The sequence below is a fragment of the Bufo bufo genome, chromosome 1 (genome assembly GCF_905171765.1).
Source record: "Bufo bufo chromosome 1, aBufBuf1.1, whole genome shotgun sequence".
In the NCBI taxonomy this organism is placed as follows: Eukaryota; Metazoa; Chordata; class Amphibia; order Anura; family Bufonidae; genus Bufo; species Bufo bufo.
Genome location: NC_053389.1, coordinates 765,524,938 through 765,546,746, shown reverse-complemented (window position 1 = coordinate 765,546,746; position 21,809 = coordinate 765,524,938). Strand labels below are relative to the sequence as shown.

The 21,809-nt window shown below is 45.4% G+C and overlaps 1 protein-coding gene across 1 annotated transcript in view; it reads right to left on the bottom strand.

The window, feature by feature from the left end:
- Positions 1–246: 246 nt before the first annotated feature.
- Positions 247–21,809, bottom strand: part of LOC120986248 (A-kinase anchor protein 8-like) — a 34,058-nt gene continuing 12,495 nt past the window's right edge. The window contains exons 5-12 of the mRNA XM_040414725.1: positions 18,390–18,424; positions 15,599–15,653; positions 15,039–15,099; positions 12,512–12,692; positions 12,344–12,425; positions 4,729–4,859; positions 3,021–3,116; positions 247–1,991 (exon numbers count right to left, since the gene is read on the bottom strand). Coding sequence (XP_040270659.1) covers positions 1,632–1,991; positions 3,021–3,116; positions 4,729–4,859; positions 12,344–12,425; positions 12,512–12,692; positions 15,039–15,099; positions 15,599–15,653; positions 18,390–18,424 — 1,001 coding nt within the window. The 3' untranslated portion in view covers positions 247–1,631. The remainder of the gene's footprint in view (positions 1,992–3,020; positions 3,117–4,728; positions 4,860–12,343; positions 12,426–12,511; positions 12,693–15,038; positions 15,100–15,598; positions 15,654–18,389; positions 18,425–21,809) is intronic.

The following is a 21,809-nucleotide window of genomic DNA, read 5'->3' as shown; positions in this document are numbered from 1 at the left end:
TTAAAGGGGTTGTCCCACAAGAAATATTCTACCAGTTTTCACACCATTTGGATCTGAGTACTTTTGACATTGCATGTAATTAAACATTTTGAATAGCTATTGAGTTATTTAATAAAATGTATCTGCATAGCACCACCTGCTGTTTGTTTCTTTTCTTATTTCTTTGTCCTGCTCACTGAGATGGCCGCACATGCTCAGTTTCATCCTTCAGCTGCGTACTGAACTGTGATAGGGAAAGAGCTCCTGCAGAAAGGACACCCCTCCCGAGCTGCAGCAGAAAAGACGCTCCCTTGAGCTGTCAGCTTGATATAAATCTATTAGAGCAATCCGTGTGAGGTGCGGGGCTGGTTAGAAAGAGGTTGTCAATGTGCTGTATGTCAGATTTTCATTTTTTACATTAGTCATGGGATAAACCCTATAACACTGGGGGAAGTGACTTAAAAGCACTTGTCCCATCTGGTTAACCCCCCCCCAAAGGTGCATAAAAGGGGGACACGAGGAGAAGACCACTCCTTATAACTGTTGTCGACTTTTTACTATTGATGAACTATCTTTAGGATAGGTAAATATCAGACTGGTGGGGGTCCGACTCCCAGCACCCCCACAGATCAGCTGTTTGAAGAGAAGCAAGCGCTCGTACGAGAACAGGGTTCCCGCATTTGTGTCCTGATGCGGTGGAGGGCCGAGCATGTGCCCTGCCGATCCTTTCACTACCTATGGCAATGCCAGACAGAGTACAGCTCTTGGCGATTTCTGGCAGTCCCATAAAGAATGAGTTGAATGGCAGGGTGCACATTCGGCCAGAAGCTCCATCGCGACGGGAACATGTGGACCCCGTTCTTGGGATAGGTGGTGGTCCGAGCAGTCCCACCCCCGCTGATCAGTTAGCTATCCCCTTATCCTGTTTATACTCAGCACAATCCCTTTAATTAGATACTGTGATTGCAACATTTAAAGGGGAAGGCGAGGATTAGAAAAAAAACTAATAAAAAATAAAATCAGTACTGTATCCCATGGGCTGTATCTACTATTCCGGCCCAGCCTCAGTCGCTTTTGGGCTGAGATGCAATACCAACACCCGAGCCATGGACAAGAGTGCATTTAAAAAAAACAAAAACACTTTTTATTCAATTCTTGACAACACTTTTACAGGAAGGTTGGAGTGTCTCCAGTTTAAAGGAATGATCGGCCACCATCAATCTTTACAATTGTGAGCTGAATTTAGAAAATGGTCTCCGAGGAGAAACTAACTAATTAAAGGGATTGTCTCAAACCTGCGACCCTCAGGTCCTATGTAAAAGTGGCTCTGATGGCAGCCCCGGCATGCCCATGCATTACGCAGCTGACCACTCATAAATGGCTACCATGTAATGCTACATGTTCCCAGGGACAAATAAAGGGGAATGTATGGCTGAAGGCAGTCATTAGATCACAGTCGGCTTATGTTGAAATAGACAACCCACTTAAGTGACCCCGAAATTCAAGGGCATGCAGCAAGTCTGTACTCACTGTTGGGGGCAATGGCTGAGGGGCTCAGACATTCGTGATCTACAGTAATGGGGCATTTCTTGCTTCAGATGACATTGGTATAAACTAACATAAGAATTCACATTAAGAGATAATAAGCAACATCATGGGGCCTCCGCAGCCTCCTCTTCCTCTCCCTCCCCTTTAACTTTGCCTTCAGTTTTCACAGTCATGGATGGGCTTCTCTCGATCTCGGGATCAGTTTCAATCATCTCTTGCTCACTGAGAAGAAACATCAGATCAGTGTCTGTGTTCTCATCATCGTAAACGGGAAGCTCTTCACCATATCCAACATTGGCAATGGCGTCTTCATTATTAGTATCATCAAGAATATCGTCAACGATATCATCATCACCACCATCATTATCATCGTCGTTATCATTATCGTCTTCTTCAGGGACCAGGATTTCAGGCGAGCCGCTTACCTGCGATGAACAGGTTAAGTCCTTAAAGGGATTCTGTCCCTAGGAAGACAACACAAACAACGTAAGTTTCCAGCTATCACCTGCAGTATAACTATTAGGCTACGTCCTCGCTGGACATAAATTCAGTGTATATGTAGATTTTTTTGTCGATTTCACCGCTTGCATTAAAAAAAAAAAAAAAAGGCTCAAATCTTCACCGCAGGTCAATTGCTGTGATTTTACAAATGCAATCCTGTGTAAGAAAATCTGCCGCCTATGCGCTGTGTGTGAACATCCCATTAGGGTATATGCAGGTAAGTGGCGAGTAGGTCCATTTAACCTGCTCCCCCTCTTACACTGTACGACCTAACATGCCAGTAAATCATGGATAATAGGTAGTACAATGAGTGCCGGACAATGCCCTACTTTGTACAACTACAACCCCAGCATGCACCAAGCTGCTTTAAATGTATCTCGAGCCAAGCACAATATTAGTATTTAGTTTTTCATGAACTACTGCATAGGTTTTGGCCATATTTACAGGACATCTGTCAGCAGGTTTCTACCTATGAAGCTGGCTGACCCGTTACATGTGCGCTTGGCAGCTGAAGGTGTCTGTGTTGGTCCCATGTTCATATGTGTCCGCATTGCTGAGAAAAATGATGTTTTATTATATGCAAATGAGCCTCTAGGAGCAACGGGGGCGTTGCCGATACACCTAGAGGATCTGATCTCTCTGCAACTGCTGCATCCTCTGCACTTTGATTGACAGGGCCAGACATGATCATTGCCTGACCCTGCAAGCGCTGAGCCTCTAGGAGTAACGATAACGCCCCCGTTGCTCCTAAAAGTCTAATTTGCATATAATAAAACATTTTTCTCAGCAATGCGGGCACATATGAACATGGGACCAACACAGACACCTTCAGCTGCCAAGAGCACACGTAACAGGTCAGCCAGTGTCATAGGTACCAATCTGACAGGTGTCCTTTAACCTTCTTAGATCTTTCCACTAACCAGGCTGCACTCCAGTCTACATACAGCAACAACTCCAGGAGTATATCAGAGCTGAACACATCAATCACTCACCTTTATGTATTTAACATGCATCTGCAAAATAGCTTTATCCTGCAGAAGATTCTTGGCTGTTGCGAGGCTGCTGGTCTTTACAGTTTTGAATCTCACCTGGTGATGACACAATGTTTAGGACATAGATGAGAAAATCTGGTGGAAATGATCAGGTGTAACATTCACAGTTAAAAGGCTATGTACACCTTTGGTGGCAATTTCATTTTGAGCTAAAAATAATTTTTTCAATTGGTCTTTATTAAAAATGATGAGCCGTTTTCCCTGCACAGTTTGAGTTTATCTACTAGCAGAATCTGCATTTTCTCTCTGCTTCATCAGACAGGAAGCTGATGGGTTCCTTATCTCTGACATTATACAGACACTCATTAAAACTCAATTCTTATCTTACTAAGAATCTGGCCAAAGCCTGTATTACAGAGGCCGACTGAGCAAGCGATTGTCAAGAGGGAAGCCTTCCTTCCAGGCAATCACCTGCTTGCTAAAGGAGGAGACCGGTGCAACTACATGCAGCAATTTCCTCCGGAGCATGGGGAGGAGCGATCGTTATGCCATCGCTTATCCCCATGTTGTCTAGTAATTGCCCAATGACATCCAAGCATGCTCTGTGACCTGTGCAGGGGTCAGCGTGCAGGGAAAGGGAGGAGGTGAGCAGTGATATCACCTATTGTGAATCTTGGATCCTGTGTAATCTATGCACAGGTTTTACTTTTCACTCTAATCTTGTCTGAGATAAGATGGCTTTGATATAAAATACTTCCACCTAATCCACAGTCTGTAAAAATATGTTTGTCGAAAACAATCATTTAATTCATGCAAAAATAATGCTTCTCTACAATGACATAACACACTCCATTTATCCATTCCACTATATGTCTGGTTATACGCGACTAGTTAAAGTGAACCAGGGGCAGCATGACATCTCGACAGGCTCCCCTGTTATATATAGCTATGTTTTATTCTCATAGGTTCAAAGCATTTTAGAGAACATAAATTTAGAGACGACCTGGGAGTGGAAAGAAGAGTCAAGGGAGAGACCTGACAAACAAGCAAAATCAGGCGGGGAAATCCTGGCCACAAGCCGACTCTTCTCAGCTTGTCTTTAAAGCACGCTTTTTCTGTAACGTCACAATGTTTCGGAGTGACAAATACGTGTTTGTAACCAGGGAGTCTGTTGGTATTTCAAAATTGGCCACTCCTATACTGACGGCGAGCAGGTACACAGTGAAGAAAACCCAGCGCTCGTGTTCTCTTCAAACAGCTGATCTTTGGGAGTGTCGGACCCTGCCCATTTGATATGGATGACCTATCCTGAGGGTAGGTCATCAATATCTCTAGCCAGACAAGCCATTTAAATTGGGAAGGGAAATTCCTCTCAATTGTTCCAGTATCTGTAACCTTCAAAACTCATTTTCAAACTATTTGCTCTACCACATAATAACAGATCCAGTTGCTATCAATGATGTCACATTTTCTACATGGTTGCGCTTTATTTATCAGTGGGAACAGGTTATTCCGAATATATATCTGGTAGGGTATAGTCCCATGTGGCAAATTTATTGCAGACATTTTTGCAACTGTCCCATGCATCTGAATGGAGCTTGCAGAATCCATACATGTGCTGCATAAATAGCCCAATTCTCACTTTCAGAAATTTCTGCCACAAAATTGCCACGTGTACACATCCTTATGTGTTCCAGTTAGTCTGTACCTTGCGATTCTGTTTGTGGACATCTGATTTGATGTGCGTTTTCAGAAGCTCTGGGGCATCAGGTATGAAAACATCACATGCTTGACAGTATGTGGCTTGGACACGAGACAAGTACTGGTCCTGGATTACTCCTGAAAGAGAGAAGACAATACAATAAATACATATAACAATACACAAAGGTAAAGGATCTGCAAACATAAAAGTGAACATCTCCCACATACACTGAATGAGCACTTTATTAGAGACCCTCATCTACAAGCAAGTTGGACCTCTTATGGCCTTCAGAACTGCAGCGATTTGTCAAGGCATAAATGCCACTAAATGTTCAAATCGTTCTGTAGGAATATTGGCCCATGAGGACAGGATAGCATCTCACAGTTGTCACAAATTACATGGAAGTATCAACATGTTCTGAACAGCCCTTTCTGCTTTGTTGCAGAGGTGCTTTACAGGATTAAGATCTCAGGACTGTGAAGGACAAGGAAGTAAGTGAAACTCGGTCATGTTCCTGAAAGCAAACAATGACTATACAACCCTTGTGACATGGTGCACCATCCTGCTGAAAGTGCCCTGCTGCCATACAAAGTTGAAAATGGCCCAAAGACAATACTTGAGTAAGCCCTGCTGTCCAAATGTCCAACCCCTCTCGACTTCTTCCTCTTACCCTTTCATCGATAAGCTGCTGACCTCCACAGGATCCCCTTTTCCTCGGTCTCAGTCTTAATGGTAGTCACTCAGATCGCTGATTCTCCCATTCTAATGTGGATTCACACAAACAGATCCATGGAAAACTTGTGCGCATGAAATCATGCCGCACTCCAGAGTCACGTGTATAATTCCCATACAAGGAACCTCCAACTGTCCAAGGGCAGGGGTCTCTAATAGGCATGAGTTACAGCTAATCCAAATAAGAGGTTGGGCAGTGGTTTTCGTAACGAGAATTCCTCTTTAACACCCTTAAAGGCGTTTTCGGAGATTACTATGGTTTTTAACAGATCTGCTCATGTAGTTGCCTACATCAAGTACATCTTGCCAATGCTTTTTCTCATTCAAATGCTTATTAAGACCAGTATAGCAGGTATAAGAATATACAATGTAGGGTATCAAACAAACATTGTCCAATGTATGCATGTTGCAGTATAAAAATACTCGTGATCCTTGATTACAGTGTTATGTCAATGACCTGTCAGCCAGGTCTCATGAATAGGAGCGAAGAGAACCTCAGAGCAAGAGGACAATCAAAGAAAAGAAACAAAGAAATAAACTATGAAAAAATAACAATCAGTAGCTCCTAGTCTCTCCAATACTGAATCTAGGAGGTAAGACAAAGAGAGGATGAGTCTAGAGAGGCGAAGCTCTCAAGGCAAGTACCACTTTAGCTCCATAGATAACATAAGAGGTGGTGTGTCTCCGCCTCATCATCATAGAGGTTTGTTCCCGAGAAAAGGTCCGACACCCACAGCGCCTCAATGAGGCTTCTGATAGGAAAGGTCCATCACCATGGGGGGAATGAGGGTCCCAGATTTTAAGTGTAGGAAAGACACTCCGGGGTGGCCAGGAAATCTATCCAAGGCCTCCAGCTAGTATTATAGGTTTCAGGAGGAATTTGAGTCCGCTGTCAGTACCTCAGTCCGCTGTCAGTAATTTCCTGAAACCACTCCAAAATGAAGGGAGGTCGGACACTCTTCCATAGGCGAGGAATTACCGTTTTTGTCTACCAGAACCAGGAATCGGACTAGTCCCTAGTTCGGTAACCTATAACACCAGGGGGCATACATAGCAATAAGGGGGGAAGGGTTATTTTCAATCACTATCACTGCAATTTTCTGAATGAGGAAAATCACTTTACACCAAAAAAGGTTGGAGAACAGAACACTTCCACCAGATATGGGACATGGTCCCCTCCTCCAGTCCACAACACCAGCAGCGGTCTAAGACCGCGCGGAAAAGGCGATGCAGAAGGGCCGGGACCCTATACCATCTCCTTAGGACTTTATAGTTGATTTCTTGGGCCTTACACAAGACGGATACTTTATGACAGAGAGTGAAGGCTTTATGCCACGCTGTTGTTGCGAAAGATCAATGAAGTGCTTTCTCCCAGTCTAATGTAAAAGATGGGGGTTGCAACCCCCTATAGTCTTGGACCAGTCCATAAATAACAGAGATCACCCTCAGAGGTCTTAGCGACACAAAGTTCCTCGAAGGGTGTCAGAGGACTGTGGAGAGCAAGGGAAGACTTGTTTGATATATAGAAAATCTTCAGTTGATGGTATTCAAAAGACATTCTGGGAGATTGCAGAGATTCTGGAACCAGGCTCTCATACATCAGCAAAGACGCGCCGCCCAGCGTCTCCCGAATGGGAGCTGGTTTGCTCCACCTAAATGTAAGGAAGGAGGGAGAGGACAGGGCCGGAATGAAATCAAAATTACCTAGGACAGGAGTCAATGGTCCATCCTCGTAAACAGTGGGGAGGAGGGCAGAAAGCTTGCATATTTGTGACAAGTATTTGGCGACAAATGGAAGACTGTCTGCCTGAGATGGTGTCCAAACCGATGTGCGGATCAATGGGACAGCCGTCAGTGGGGTAGGAGAAAGGGAGAGTTCCAATTTTACCTAGAGCTTATTCCCCGCATGGTGAAACCAATCCAGCATCCTAGCCATTGTGAAAGCTATAAATTAAGAAAAGTCTGGAAGACCCAACCCTCCTCCTTCTTATGAGAGTGGATCTAGCCACTCTGGGAGAGCGGGACGCCCAAATATAAGGAGAGAACAATCTGGACTAGGGCTGCAACGATTAATCGAAGTTATCGAAAATATTCGATAACAGGATTCGAGCGGGCGGCGGCGTAACGTCACTTACTCACGTGACGCGCCTGCTCCGCCTGCTTCATTCATAAAGTGATTTAAAGTTAAAGTTACTGCCGGGCCAGGGCTGTTATGGGGAGAAGGATCTGTGGATGGCACCTATAGCATAAGATGCTATATACTGCCATCCACAGATCCCCCTCCCCTTAACAGTGCGCCATCCACAGATCCCCCTCCCCTTAACAGTGCGCCATCCACAGATCCCCCTCCCCTTAACAGTGCGCCATCCACAGATCCCCCTCCCCTTAACAGTGCGCCATCCACAGATCCCCCACACAACAGTGCGCCATCCACAGATCCCCCACACAACAGTGCGCCATCCACAGATCCCCCACACAACAGTGAGTCATCCACAAATCCCCCACACAACAGTGCATCATCCACAAATCCCCCACACAACAGTGCGTCATCCACAGATCCCCCACACAACAGTGCGTCATCCACAGATCCCCCACACAACAGTGCGTCATCCACAGATCCCCCACACAACAGTGCGTCATCCACAATTTGTTTTGATATTGTCTTTGAACATAATTTTTCAAGTAAAATCATATAAGCCCCTTTTTTTGTCATTTTGTTTCCCCCCCCCCGATTAATTGATGAAATTATTGACAACTAATCGATTATTCAAATAATCGTTAGCTGCAACCCTAATCTGGACAGTGGGAAAAAGAAGGTCTTAGGTAAACAAATAGGAATGGTATAGAAAAGGTTCAGTAAACATGGAAGGACACTCATTTTTAAGATTTCAATCCTACCCAGCCACAAAAAGTCCCGTCTATCCCATTTAGGCTACTTTCACACTAGCGTTCGGGGCTCCGCTTGTGAGTTCCGTTTGAAGGGGCTCACAAGCGGCCCCGAACGGATCCGTCCAGCCCTAATGCATTCTGAATGGATGCGGATCCGCTCAGAATGCATCAGTCTGGCTCCGTTTGTCCTCCGTTCCGCTCAGCAGGCGGACACCTGAACGCAGCTTGCAGCGTTCGGGTGTCCGCCTGGCCGTGCGGAGGCAAACGGATCCGTCCAGACTTACAATGTAAGTCAATGGGGACGGATCCGTTTGAAGTTGACACAGTATGGCTCAATTTTCAAACGGATCCGTCTCCCATTGACTTTCAATGTAAAGTCAAAACGGATCCGTTTGCATTATCATGAACAAAAAAAAATTTTTTTTTTTTTTTTTTTTTGTTCATGGTAATGCAAACGGATCCGTTCTGAACGGATCTAAGCGTTTGCATTATAGGTGCGGATCCGTCTGGGCACATACCAGACGGATCCGACCTAAACGCAGGTGTGAAAGTAGCCTTAGAGAGGTTGCCTTTAAGGCAATGAGAAGGGGTTCATAATTCAATTAAAAAATGTTGTGAGGGGACTTCAGGATGAATACCCCTAGATACTTGAGCGCTTGCTGTTTCCAAGAGAAAGCAAACTGGGAGCGTAAGGCTTGGACTGTAGAGTCGTCTAGGGTAACATTCAGTGCCACGCTTTTAGATAAGTTAATTTTGTAATTGGAATAGGAACTGAACTCTTGGAGTATCGAAATGAGTGCTGGAAGGGACTGTCGTTACTGGGAGATATAAACCAAAAGATCATCGGTGAAAGCTGAGTATTCAAGATAGAGACCTGCATGACTTCATGTTGGCGTATAACCACAAGGAGATGTTCCATCGTGAGGACATACAGGAGAGGAGATAAAGGACAGCCCTGTCTGGTACCACTGCAAATAGTAAAAAGGTCTGATAAAGATCCATTAAGGCTACTTTCACATTAGCGTTTTTTGCAGATCTGTCATGGATCTGCAAAATCGCTTCCGTTACAATAATACAACCGCATCAGTTTTGGACCGCTTCTCAGAGACCATGACCGATCTCAGAAACGGAAAGAGAAAACGCTAGTGTGAAAGTAGCCTAACCCGTATCTGAGCTCGGGGAGAGTGATACAATGCCTGTATTCTACTGAGCATATTCTGACCCATCCCAAGTTGTTTCAGGGTGGCCCACAGGAATCCCCAGTCCACTCGGTCAAAACCTTCTTGGCATCAAGAGACAGTAACATAAGAGTTTTGCGCCGTTTTTTGGCATGGTGGATAACTGAGAACGTTTTCAATGTATTGTCACGAGCCTCCCTGCCCGGAACGAAACCCATCTGATCCGGGTGGACCAAGGAACCCAGGAGACACCCCAAACGGCATGCCAGGACATTGATAAGGTATATCGGTCTATAACTGGAGCATAGTTGAGGATCCTTTCCCTCCTTGGGAATCTCTACCACGTGGACATGTAGGAAGGAAGGGGGGAAATTTTGAGTAGTTGAAAAACTATTAAAAGGTGTCTAGCATAACGGGTGACAGTTCAGGCTGCATTATTTTGTAAAACCTGGCCGTATAGCCATCTGGGTCATTACCTCCCAGAAGAGAGGGGAAAAAAAAAAAAAAAAAAAAAAAAAAAACCCACAGATTCTGGCTCTTTCGAAGTAATCGGAGTCCATCTGTTCTTTCGATAGAGCAGGTAAAGCTGTATGGGAGAGGTAGTGTTGGAGCGAGCTAGGGGTGTTATCAAGGTCAGACGTATGATTGGGTGGAGGTAGGTCGTAAAGGGACGTATAATATGAGCTGAAGGAGGAAAGAATATCCTGTGTGTGATATGCCAGGGTACCTGATGGCTGACGTATAGTCGGTATAAACATAGAGGCTCTCTTATCACATAAGGCTCGTGCTAGTAAGCAGCATCGCAAATTCTTTTTCTTTCTTTCTTTTTTATTTTGGACTCTCCTGATCCATTTTCACCATGTGAACCAATGCCTTTGGTTTGTTTCCCTCCTGTATGTAGGACTTTCTGTTGCTGTATCCAACCAAACCCATGATGCACTTCTCCCTCTACCACCGCTCCAGCACCACCCAGCTGGTTTAAAGCTCCTCCTACCCAGCTGGTTTATAGCTCCTCCTACCCAGCTAGTTTATAGCTCCTCCTACCCAGCTAGTTTATAGCTCCTCCTACCCAGCTAGTTTATAGCTCCTCCTACCCAGCTAGTTTATAGCTCCTCCTACCCAGCTAGTTTATAGCTCCTCCTACCCAGCTAGTTTATAGCTCCTCCTACCCAGCTAGTTTATAGCTCCTCCTACCCAGCTAGTTTATAGCTCCTCCTACCCAGCTAGTTTATAGCTCCTCCTACCCAGCTAGTTTATAGCTCCTCCTACCCAGCTAGTTTATAGCTCCTCCTACCCAGCTAGTTTATAGCTCCTCCTACCCAGCTAGTTTATAGCTCCTCCTACCCAGCTAGTTTATAGCTCCTCCTACCCAGCTAGTTTATAGCTCCTCCTACCCAGCTAGTTTATAGCTCCTCCTACCCAGCTAGTTTATAGCTCCTCCTACCCAGCTAGTTTATAGCTCCTCCTACCCAGCTAGTTTATAGCTCCTCCTACCCAGCTAGTTTATAGCTCCTCCTACCCAGCTAGTTTATAGCTCCTCCTACCCAGCTAGTTTATAGCTCCTCCTACCCAGCTAGTTTATAGCTCCTCCTACCCAGCTAGTTTATAGCTCCTCCTACCCAGCTAGTTTATAGCTCCTCCTACCCAGCTAGTTTATAGCTCCTCCTACCCAGCTAGTTTATAGCTCCTCCTACCCAGCTAGTTTATAGCTCCTCCTACCCAGCTAGTTTATAGCTCCTCCTACCCAGCTAGTTTATAGCTCCTCCTACCCAGCTAGTTTATAGCTCCTCCTACCCAGCTAGTTTATAGCTCCTCCTACCCAGCTAGTTTATAGCTCCTCCTACCCAGCTAGTTTATAGCTCCTCCTACCCAGCTAGTTTATAGCTCCTCCTACCCAGCTAGTTTATAGCTCCTCCTACCCAGCTAGTTTATAGCTCCTCCTACCCAGCTAGTTTATAGCTCCTCCTACCCAGCTAGTTTATAGCTCCTCCTACCCAGCTAGTTTATAGCTCCTCCTACCCAGCTAGTTTATAGCTCCTCCTACCCAGCTAGTTTATAGCTCCTCCTACCCAGCTAGTTTATAGCTCCTCCTACCCAGCTAGTTTATAGCTCCTCCTACCCAGCTAGTTTATAGCTCCTCCTACCCAGCTAGTTTATAGCTCCTCCTACCCAGCTAGTTTATAGCTCCTCCTACCCAGCTAGTTACATAGCCACTCCCCCATCACTGCCCCCAACCAAGGACAGAACATCACGGACATGTTCATGTGACCACAGCCCAGAATGGAAGATAGGAGCAATAAAAAGGTAAAAGAAATACATTACAAAATTACAGCTACCTTCATAAACGATTATTTTAAAGGATGGTAAGTATCCGATAAATAGGGGGTGGGCCTGCTGCTGGAACCCCTCTGACAATCACGAGAATGGAAGTCTTGGAGTGTACCAGAGGAATGGCGTGGTGGTGCGCATGTATGACCACCACTCCATCCACTTCTATAGGAATGTCAAGTATGGTGCTCGTGCTATCTCCACCAGGCCCATAGAAGTCCGCCACCCAGAAACCTATATAGAAAATGGCTCTATGCCTGAGAGTTATTTTCTATATAGGTTCCTCATGACAACAGCTGCTCAGTAACTACTGAGGAACTTAAAGAACCACCCACCTGAAGACCTTGTGGATACAAATATACCTTGTATAGTATGGAAAAGGTGCAATCTGACTGGTTGCTATGCAGTTTTAATAAATCTCTCCACATAGAAGAAAACAGAAGCCAAGGAAAACTGTTCCTGTGCAGGAGTCCGTCAAGGATATCCTCTCGTACCTTTAAATGTGTCTTTGACGGGGTTCAGGTTGCTGTTCTTTTTCTGCATGGCCATTTGGTTCTTCTTAAACATAAGGTATTCCTAAAAAATACAAAAAACATCATTAAAGCACCTCTTTAGAAGGATTGAGAAGCTTTGCAGGACTTATTCATAGGCTTCTCGCTCACATTAAGGAAGCTGACTCTTTTCTCCGGAAAGAAATTAGACAGATGTTTTAGGATCTCCGTGTGCTGGCAGGAAAAAAAATGTATCTGGATTTGCTTCTCATCCGGGGTATAATATTGACACAAGACACACGAGAACATTGTGCTGGTATCTCCTTGCCATCCAAAATTGTTCACATTGGGTCTGATAAAAAAAAACAAGCAGCATTACAACTAGATAGGATGAGCAAGGGAGTCAATGTGGAGACCTACTTTTGGCGTTATTGTCTGTGAAAGTGTAAGAAAATTAAAGAAGCTTTACCCACTCCCACAAACATCTTTGAGGCATGAAAGGCTTAAAGGGAAGCCGTTACATTGAATATGGTGTTCGATCTGCAGGCAGCATTTTATGGAGCAGGGGGAGCTGAGCAGATTGATATAAATTTTTTTGAGAAATGATTCAGTAAAACTTGTATTTCATTCATTTAAATTCCTGCACATTCTGGGCTTTGAAGTCCAGGAGGCGGTCCTATCAGTGATTGACAGCATTGTATACACAGTCAGAGAGAAGCCTGTCAGTCACAGATAGAACCGCCCCCTGGACTTCAAACCCCAGAATGAGCAGGGATTTAAATGCATGAAACAAGTTTTACTGGATCTTTTCCCACAAACTGTATATATCAGACTGCTCAGCTTCTCCTGCTCTATAACCTGCTGCCTACAGATTACATTGCATTTTCATGGTGACAGGTTCCCTTTAAAGGGTTCACTAGATCTGGAAACAGTTTAAGGGGTTCCACTACTGTAATAAGGTTGGAAATAAATACATTAAGTTAGGAGACCACGTTTTTTCAAAGCATAGTCCTATCTGGACCATCACTGTCTGTATGACTCTTTAGCACACATGGAGAGTTGGGTCCTTACTAGCCTGAGCAGACTGCAGCTCTTGCTTTAGCAGTCTTAGGCCTTCTGCACACGAACGTTGTGTGCCCGTATTGCGGCCTGCATACGGCGGTTCCGCAATACACAGGCATCGGCCCGTGTGCACTCTGCATCATTAACTTGAATGGATCCGCAATCACGGAGATGCGGAACAGAAGCACGGATCAGAAACCCACGAAGCACTACGGAGTGCTTCCGTGGTCTTTCTGTCTGTGCCTCCGCACCGCAAAAAAATAGAACTTGTTCTATTTTTTTTGCGGTGCGGACGGATCACGGACCAATTTAAGTTGAATGGGTCTCGATACGTCCCGGCCCGCCACACGGACGTCCCCAATGCAGGGAACGGATGCACAACATTTGTGTGCAAGTGGCCTTAGTGCAACCATGTATTACATAGTCGCCTACAGTTGCAAAGTTTACAGGGGTTACAGCTGCAACTGGGCCCCTAATCCAGGGGGCCCATAACCTTCCCCCCCCCACAATCAACACATGCCGACTCGCCCCTTAATGATCATGCACAGCACTTCTGAATAGCTTTTCTAGATCATAAAGAGAACTGCGTAGCCATGCAGTTACAGCTGCACAGTGCTCTCTATTGCCTCTCTGCACTCATCATATCAACAATGCAAAGAGTAAGTTACAGCCAGAACAATGCTTGAGGCTGGAAAGCGATTAACCACTGGACATCATGTATGCAAAATTAACTCCTAGACCAGGGATGGCAAACCAGCGGCTCTCCAGCTGTTGCAAAACTACAACTCCCAGCATGCCCAGACTGCCTTCAGCCATCAGCCTACAACAGGGCATGGTGGGAAAGGTAGTTTTACAACAGCTGGAGAGCCACAGGTTGGCCATCCCTGTCCTAAACTGTCTTCCATAGGATCCTTAGAATAACCCCTTTACTGCCCTAGACCACCAGGGATACTGCAATAGATCACCAGCTATATAGACATTTACTGCTTCAATGCCCTAGACCAGTGATAGGCAAACTGCGGCTCTCCAGCTGTTGCAGAACTACAACTCCCAGCATGCAAAGGCTGCCTACAGCTTTCAGCCTACAGCATGGCATGGTGGGAGTTGTAGTTTTGCAACAGCTGGAGAGCCGCAGTTTGCCCATCACTGCCCTAGACCATCAGTTATACTGACATTACCACCCACTCAATGGCTAGAGTGAACCCTGCCAGCAATGTAGATGAATGCTCGTCACAATTATCCAGTGTGAACAGAAGTTATGTGGGGAAAGGGGGAATGCCCAAGATAAACTTTTTGACTAGGAGCCAAGGGATTTCAACTACCACCCTGGTAACATTAACTAGATTGGTCGGCGTACAACAATACATTTATGGTTATGAATCTATCATAGAAGAAGGGTAACTGAATTAGAACCCATTTACGAATATTCATAGGAGCATAACTGCCCTTGGTAAATATGTGGCTAAACACCCAACAAATGTTTGGTCGCCCTGTGTAAGCAGGGATGTGCTGCCGACACAACTAAACTGCATAGGAATAAACATATATACAACCAACATAGTAACGATCATCCATCCCCATACAGAGGTGATGGTTACTCTATGTTAATGACAGGGCTGTTATCTATGGTTCTTACTGCTCTGTCAGAAGGTGCGAATCTTCTGCCTTTTTGTGTTCTTGATTCGACGAATTGGCATCTAGGAATTGATACAAGACTTAAGTCATTAAATGATTAACATATTACAACAATGAAGATAGCCATACACATTAGGGTGCATTCACATGACTATGTATTTTGCCCACCGCAAAAAATACAGATGACGTCTATGTCGCATCGTGGTTTTTTGGGCGGACCCATTGTAACAAAGTCTATTCTTGACAGCAAAATGGACAAGAAAAAGGACATGTTCTATCTTTTTTGAGGGGCCGCGGAACGAATAAAAAGGATGCAAACAGCACACAGAGTGCTGTCTGCATATTTTGCAGCACCTTTGAAATGAATGTGTCCACATCCAATCGACAAACAATGCAGATCAGATGTGGATCAAAAATACGGTCGTGTGAATGGAGCCTTAGACGTGTGTAGAACTGAGCACGCATGTGTATGGGGTCGGGAGAAAAAGCTGTCCACCAAACGAGTGATCGGTCAACAGGGTCTCTCGCATGTGGGCAGCCTAATGCAAGTACGGTAGTTACCACTGGTCTCCCCAGCAGCCGTGTGTTCCTGCACATCTCCATTCTGGGTTTTGGCCTGTTGTGGAATAAATGAACAAATGTCAACCCTTACTAACGCTTCTAAAGAACCTTCACACCTACATACACTCAGCAAAAGAACAGTCTGTGTGTCTCCCCTCGATTATTGTACAGTATCATTCCCCAGCACATGCAATTTATTGAGCAATTTTCCAGTCCAATACTCACTAATAAATATAGGTTCTGAACTCTTTAAACCCGGACATACCCCCCATTTTCACCCAGACAGCCTCCCTAATATGAGAATCGGAGCATTTCATGCTCCCCTTTGCCCCGCGCTGAATCACGCAGGGCAAAGGTTTTATATGGAGATACGGTGACAAGCTGGCTCTCCATCAGATAAGCTAGTTGGAGGCTTCCGCCTAGCAGTGAGCCCAGTGACATCACCGGCACTGATGGGCGGAAGCCTCCGCCTAGCAGTGTGAAAATATAAACAAACAAGCCCTTGCCCTGCGCGATCAAGCGCAGGGCAAGGGAGAGCATCGGAGCATGAAATGCTCAGATGCTCATGTTAGGGGGGCTGGAGGCGTGAAAATGGGGTTATGCCCTCGATCAGCTCTGAACCCGGACAACCCATTTAACTGTTAAGGACATCCATAATATGTAGTTACGAACACTTGCTGTGACTAGACTACAAAATGGAGCTTAGATCTTGGCGCCATCTGAATCACAGCTTTCATATTGTACCATCAATATCTATCTAACTCTGTTAGAATGGAGGGGAGAGAGAGACTGCGACCACACCTGACATACTGCCACCTTTCCCCTTGTACAACTTATCATGCTAACAGGGAAAGGCAGGAATGTTTCTAAAAGAGGCTGTCACCAGGAGCAACCCTATTAAACCAGGCATATAACCTGGTAGCTGGTAGTAGCTGAGTAAAACCATACCTGTATTTTTTATTTTTTTTTGTAGGTGCCAGCACTGTGGAGAAATTTACACTTCTATTTTAATGCAAATGAGCCATGGGAGCACCAAGAGGCAGGCTTATGCCACCCCCTCCCCCTAGACTGACAGCATTAGATCTTATTCCTAGTGCCGAGTTCTCGCGCCTGTGCACTCGTTTGCTAACACAGCGCGTGCGCGCCAAGTCTTCTGCTGCTTGCCGAGCAGAGAAGACATTTAGTGCACATGCACTGTTGATGTCATTCCACATGAAAGTGGAGGCACAGTCGGCTTCATCTGCAGTCGCCTCCATTTCCGGGTATAGTGACGTCTATGGCGCATGAGCACTAATCATCTTCCCTGCTCGGCAAGCAGCAGAAGACGTGGTGCTTAAATGCTGTGTTAGCGACAGAATGTGCAGACGCAAGAACTCAGTGCCAAACTTCACGTCTAGTTCTGTCAATCTAAGGCGAGGGTGGAGTGTTTGGAGCACGGGGGTGGGGGGGGGGGGGGGTCACTGGAGCGGTGCTCAAACTGCATGACCCTGTCACTTGGTGCTCCAATTGCTCAATTGCATTAAAAAAAAAAAGTAAATTTCTCCAAAATGCCGCCACCTACAAAAAAAATAAAAAAAAAATACAGGTATCGTTTTACTAAGCTGTATCAACCCTACAAGGCTATATGCCTGGTTTAAAAGGGGTTGATCCTGATGACAGAGCCTCTTTAATGTTTAGTAGGCTTTGCTCCTAGTGACTGATATGTGCACATAGATGTAAAGGACTTGTCTTGAACCTGAAGAGACAGGTAGCTCCCCGCTGAAGCCAGGTGTTGGCTGCAGCAGAGCAAGTGAATATGCCCATGCCAGGGAGGAAGTAAACAAGCTGCAGACCAGAAGATGGACTTGTGGTAGTGCAGGGGAGCAGGTAAGTATGGGTCTTTCCCTTTTCGCAAAGGTGAGGTGTGGACAGCAGTGAAAAATGAATTCACAGACAACCCATTTAAAGACTAAGGATGCCTTTGATTTAAGTATTTTAAAAAAATGCCCTAGTTTCAGCCCTTCTTGTAACTTTCTGCCCCCTCCACACCCTGAACCGCCATGTACAATACCCCCCCCCCCTCCTCCCTCCTGCAATATCTAACACAGAAGGGAGGGGGACAGCAGAGAGAGAATCTGACAGATTCATGTCATATCCAGCAGCACCACAAGCTAGATCAAACATACTATGCAGAAGCAAAATGGTAGGAAATTTTTACTGAAGACTATAGAAAGTTGATTCATTTAGCAGAACGCAGCTTTCATTTTCCCAAAGCAGTTTAAGACATGAAAGTTGAGCTCTGATGGACAAGAAAGTCAGTTTTACTATTAGGGCTCGTGCACACGAACGTATTTTGTTTCCATGTCCATTCTGTTGGGGGTTTTTTTTGCAGCCCATATTCAGAACCACTCACTTCAATTGGGCAGCAAAAAAATAAGTAAAACATAAAATCGAACGTGTCCTATTATTGTCCACATTACGGACAAGGATAAGACTGTTCTATTTGGGGCCAGCTGTTCCGTTCCGCAAAATACGGAATGCACACAGAAGTCATCCGTATTTTTTTGCGGATCCGTATTTTGTAGACTGTAAAATACAGGTGGTCGTGTGCATGAGGCCTTAGACCGTATAGTAGTGAGGTATAAGTGCACAGGATGGCCTTCCCCGAATACAAATGTGGCCAAACCTCAGCTGTGAGTAGTATTGAAACTAAACTTCCAAAATGGGACCCCATGTAGTCTGAGCAGTTCCATACATGCCCGAAATGTTTATTGCAAGAAGAGCCCAATAACACCCCATCCCAGCTACTTACTTGATAGACATTTGCGGGCTGGCTGGCATATGTACCTGTATTGATCAATGACAATAAAGTATACATTAAGAGAGGTTGTCACAGCCCCACCCCTGTCATTCACATCAATTGATAAAACTGTTCTCTACCACATAAGAGGTGACCATAGACATGAGAAGTCTGCAGTCCTAGAATAGAATACAGCAGTATTGTACATTGGAGTGCCTCCAATACACATGTAACGTTCAGTCCTAGCACCTCGAAACCTTTACCCCACAGGTTGGTCGCATGTATATATTGCTCTTAAATACTAAGGACTTCTTTCACACAAACGATACGGATTGTGTCAGGATGCGTTCGGGGTGCATTCAGTGAAACTCGCACCATTTTGCAAGTAAGTTCAGTCAGTTTTGTCTGCGATTGCGTTCAGTTGTTTCCGTGCAGGTGCAATGCATTTACATCCATATGCAATGCATTCTTCACTGAATCCCCATTCACTTCTATGGGGCCAGGGCTGCGTGAAAAACGCAGAATATAGAACATGCTGCGATTCTCACGCAACGCACAAGTGATGAATAATTGGGTCAGGATTCAGTGCGGCTGCTATGCGTTCACTTCACACATCGCACCCGCGTGGAAAACTCACTCGTGTGAAAGGGGCCTTAATGTTACACTAACAAGTAATCTCCTAAAGGTGCTATCCTGTGATTAATGTAAACAATGCAAAGACCTCACATATTACATGACAACCTCTTTCTAACAAAGCTAGAACCAGCCCTGTACCTCACATGGATCCAGAGATCTCCTCATTCATTGCTCTGCTAGATTTATTTCAAACTGGCATGTCTGCTACAGCTCTCTCCGTATCACAGCTCAGGTGGTGTGTCCCTTCTGCTACAGCTCTCTCCGTATCACAGCTCAGGTGGTGTTGTCCCTTCTGCTACAGCTCTCTCCGTAGCACAGCTCAGGTGGTGTGTCCCTTCTGCCACAGCTCTCTCCGTAGCACAGCTCAGGTGGTGTTGTCCCTTCTGCTACAGTTCTCTTCGTAGCACAGCTCAGGTGGTGTGTCCCTTCTGCTACAGCTCTCTCCGTAGCACAGCTCAGGTGATGTTGTCCCTTCTGCTACAGCTCTCTCCCTATCACAGCTCAGGTGGTGTGTCCCTTCTGCTACAGTTCTCTCCGTAGCACAGCTCAGGTGGTGTTGTCCCTTCTGCTACAGTTCTCTTCGTAGCACAGCTCAGGTGGTGTGTCCCTTCTGCTACAGCTCTCTCCGTAGCACAGCTCAGGTGGTGTGTCCCTTCTGCTACAGCTCTCTCCGTAGCACAGCTCAGGTGGTGTGTCCCTTCTGCTACAACTCTCTCCCTATCACATCTCAGGTGGTGTAGTCCCTTCTGCTACAGCTCTCTCCGTAGCACAGCTCAGGTGGTGTGTCCCTTCTGCTACAGCTCTCTCCCTATCACAGCTCAGGTGGTGTTGTCCCTTCTGCTACAGTTCTCTCCGTAGCACAGCTCAGGTGGTGTGTCTCTTCTGCTACAGCTCTCTCCGTAGCACAGCTCAGGTGGTGTTGTCCCTTCTGCTACAGCTCTCTCCGTAGCACAGCTCAGGTGGTGTGTCCCTTCTGCTACAACTCTCTCCCTATCACATCTCAGGTGGTGTAGTCCCTTCTGCTACAGCTCTCTTCGTAGCACAGCTCAGGTGGTGTGTCCCTTCTGCTACAGCTCTCTCCCTATCACAGCTCAGGTGGTGTTGTCCCTTCTGCTACAGCTCTCTCCGTAGCACAGCTCAGGTGGTGTGTCCCTTCTGCTACAGCTCTCGCCGTAGCACAGCTCAGGTGGTGTTGTCCCTTCTGCTACAGCTCTCTCAGTAGCACAGCTCAGGTGGTGTGTCCCTTCTGCTACAGCTCTCGCCGTAGCACAGCTCAGGTGGTGTTGTCTCTTCTGCTACAGCTCTCTCAGTAGCACAGCTCAGGTGGTGTGTCCCTTCTGCTACAGCTCTCTCCGTAGCACAGCTCAGGTGGTGTGTCCCTTCTGCTACAACTCTCTCCCTATCACATCTCAGGTGGTGTAGTCCCTTCTGCTACAGCTCTCTTCGTAGCACAGCTCAGGTGGTGTGTCCCTTCTGCTACAGCTCTCTCCCTATCACAGCTCAGGTGGTGTTGTCCCTTCTGCTACAGCTCTCTCCGTAGCACAGCTCAGGTGGTGTGTCCCTTCTGCTACAGCTCTCTCCGTAGCACAGCTCAGGTGGTGTTGTCCCTTCTGCCACAGCTCTCTCCATAGCACAGCTCAGGTGGTGTGTCCTTTCTGCTACAACTCTCTCCCTATAACACCTCAGGGGTGTCCTTTGCAGCACTTTCCCTGTAACTGCCACAGCTTCTAACAGAAGATATGGCTGGTGACATTTGAAGATTTAAACTCAGTGCACGCGACCACCTCAGTGAGGAGGACGGAGAAATAAGAATAAGAACAAACAGCAGGTGGTGCTGTACAGTTACATTTTACCGAATAACTGAGTAGCTATACTCTTTATTTACATGCAATTACAAAAAGTGTTCAGATCGAGGTGCTGGTTTAACCACCTCAGCCCCCAGTGCTTAAACACCCTGAAAGACCAGGCCACTTTTTACACTTCTGACCTACACTACTTTCACCATTTATTGCTCGGTCATGCAACTTACCACCCAAATGAATTTTACCTCCTTTTCTTCTCACTAATAGAGCTTTCATTTGGTGGTATTTCATTGCTGCTGACATTTTTACTTTTTTTGTTATTAATCGAAATTTAACGATTTTTTTGCAAAAAAATGACATTTTTCACTTTCAGTTGTAAAATTTTGCAAAAAAAACGACATCCATATAGAAATTTTGCTCTAAATTTATAGTTCTACATGTCTTTGATAAAAAAAAAATGTTTGGGTAAAAAAAAAATGGTTTGGGTAAAAGTTATAGCGTTTACAAACTATGGTACAAAAATGTGAATTTCCGCTTTTTGAAGCAGCTCTGATTTTCTGAGCACCTGTCATGTTTCCTGAGGTTCTATAATGCCCAGACAGTACAAACACCCCACAAATGACCCCATTTCTGAAAGTACACACACTAAGGTATTCACTGATGGGCATAGTGAGTTCATAGAACTTTTTATTTTTTGTCACAAGTTAGCGGAAAATTATGATTTTTTTTTTTTTTTTTTTTTTCCTTACAAAGTCTCATATTCCACTAACTTGTGACAAAAAATAAAAAGTTCTATGAACTCACTATGCCCATCAGCGAATACCTTGGGGTCTCTTCTTTCCAAAATGGGGTCACTTGTGGGGAAGTTATACTGCCCTGGCATTCTAGGGGCCCAAATGTGTGGTAAGGAGTTTGAAATCAAATTCTGTAAAAAATGACCAGTGAAATCCGAAAGGTGCTCTTTGGAATATGGGCCCCTTTGCCCACCTAGGCT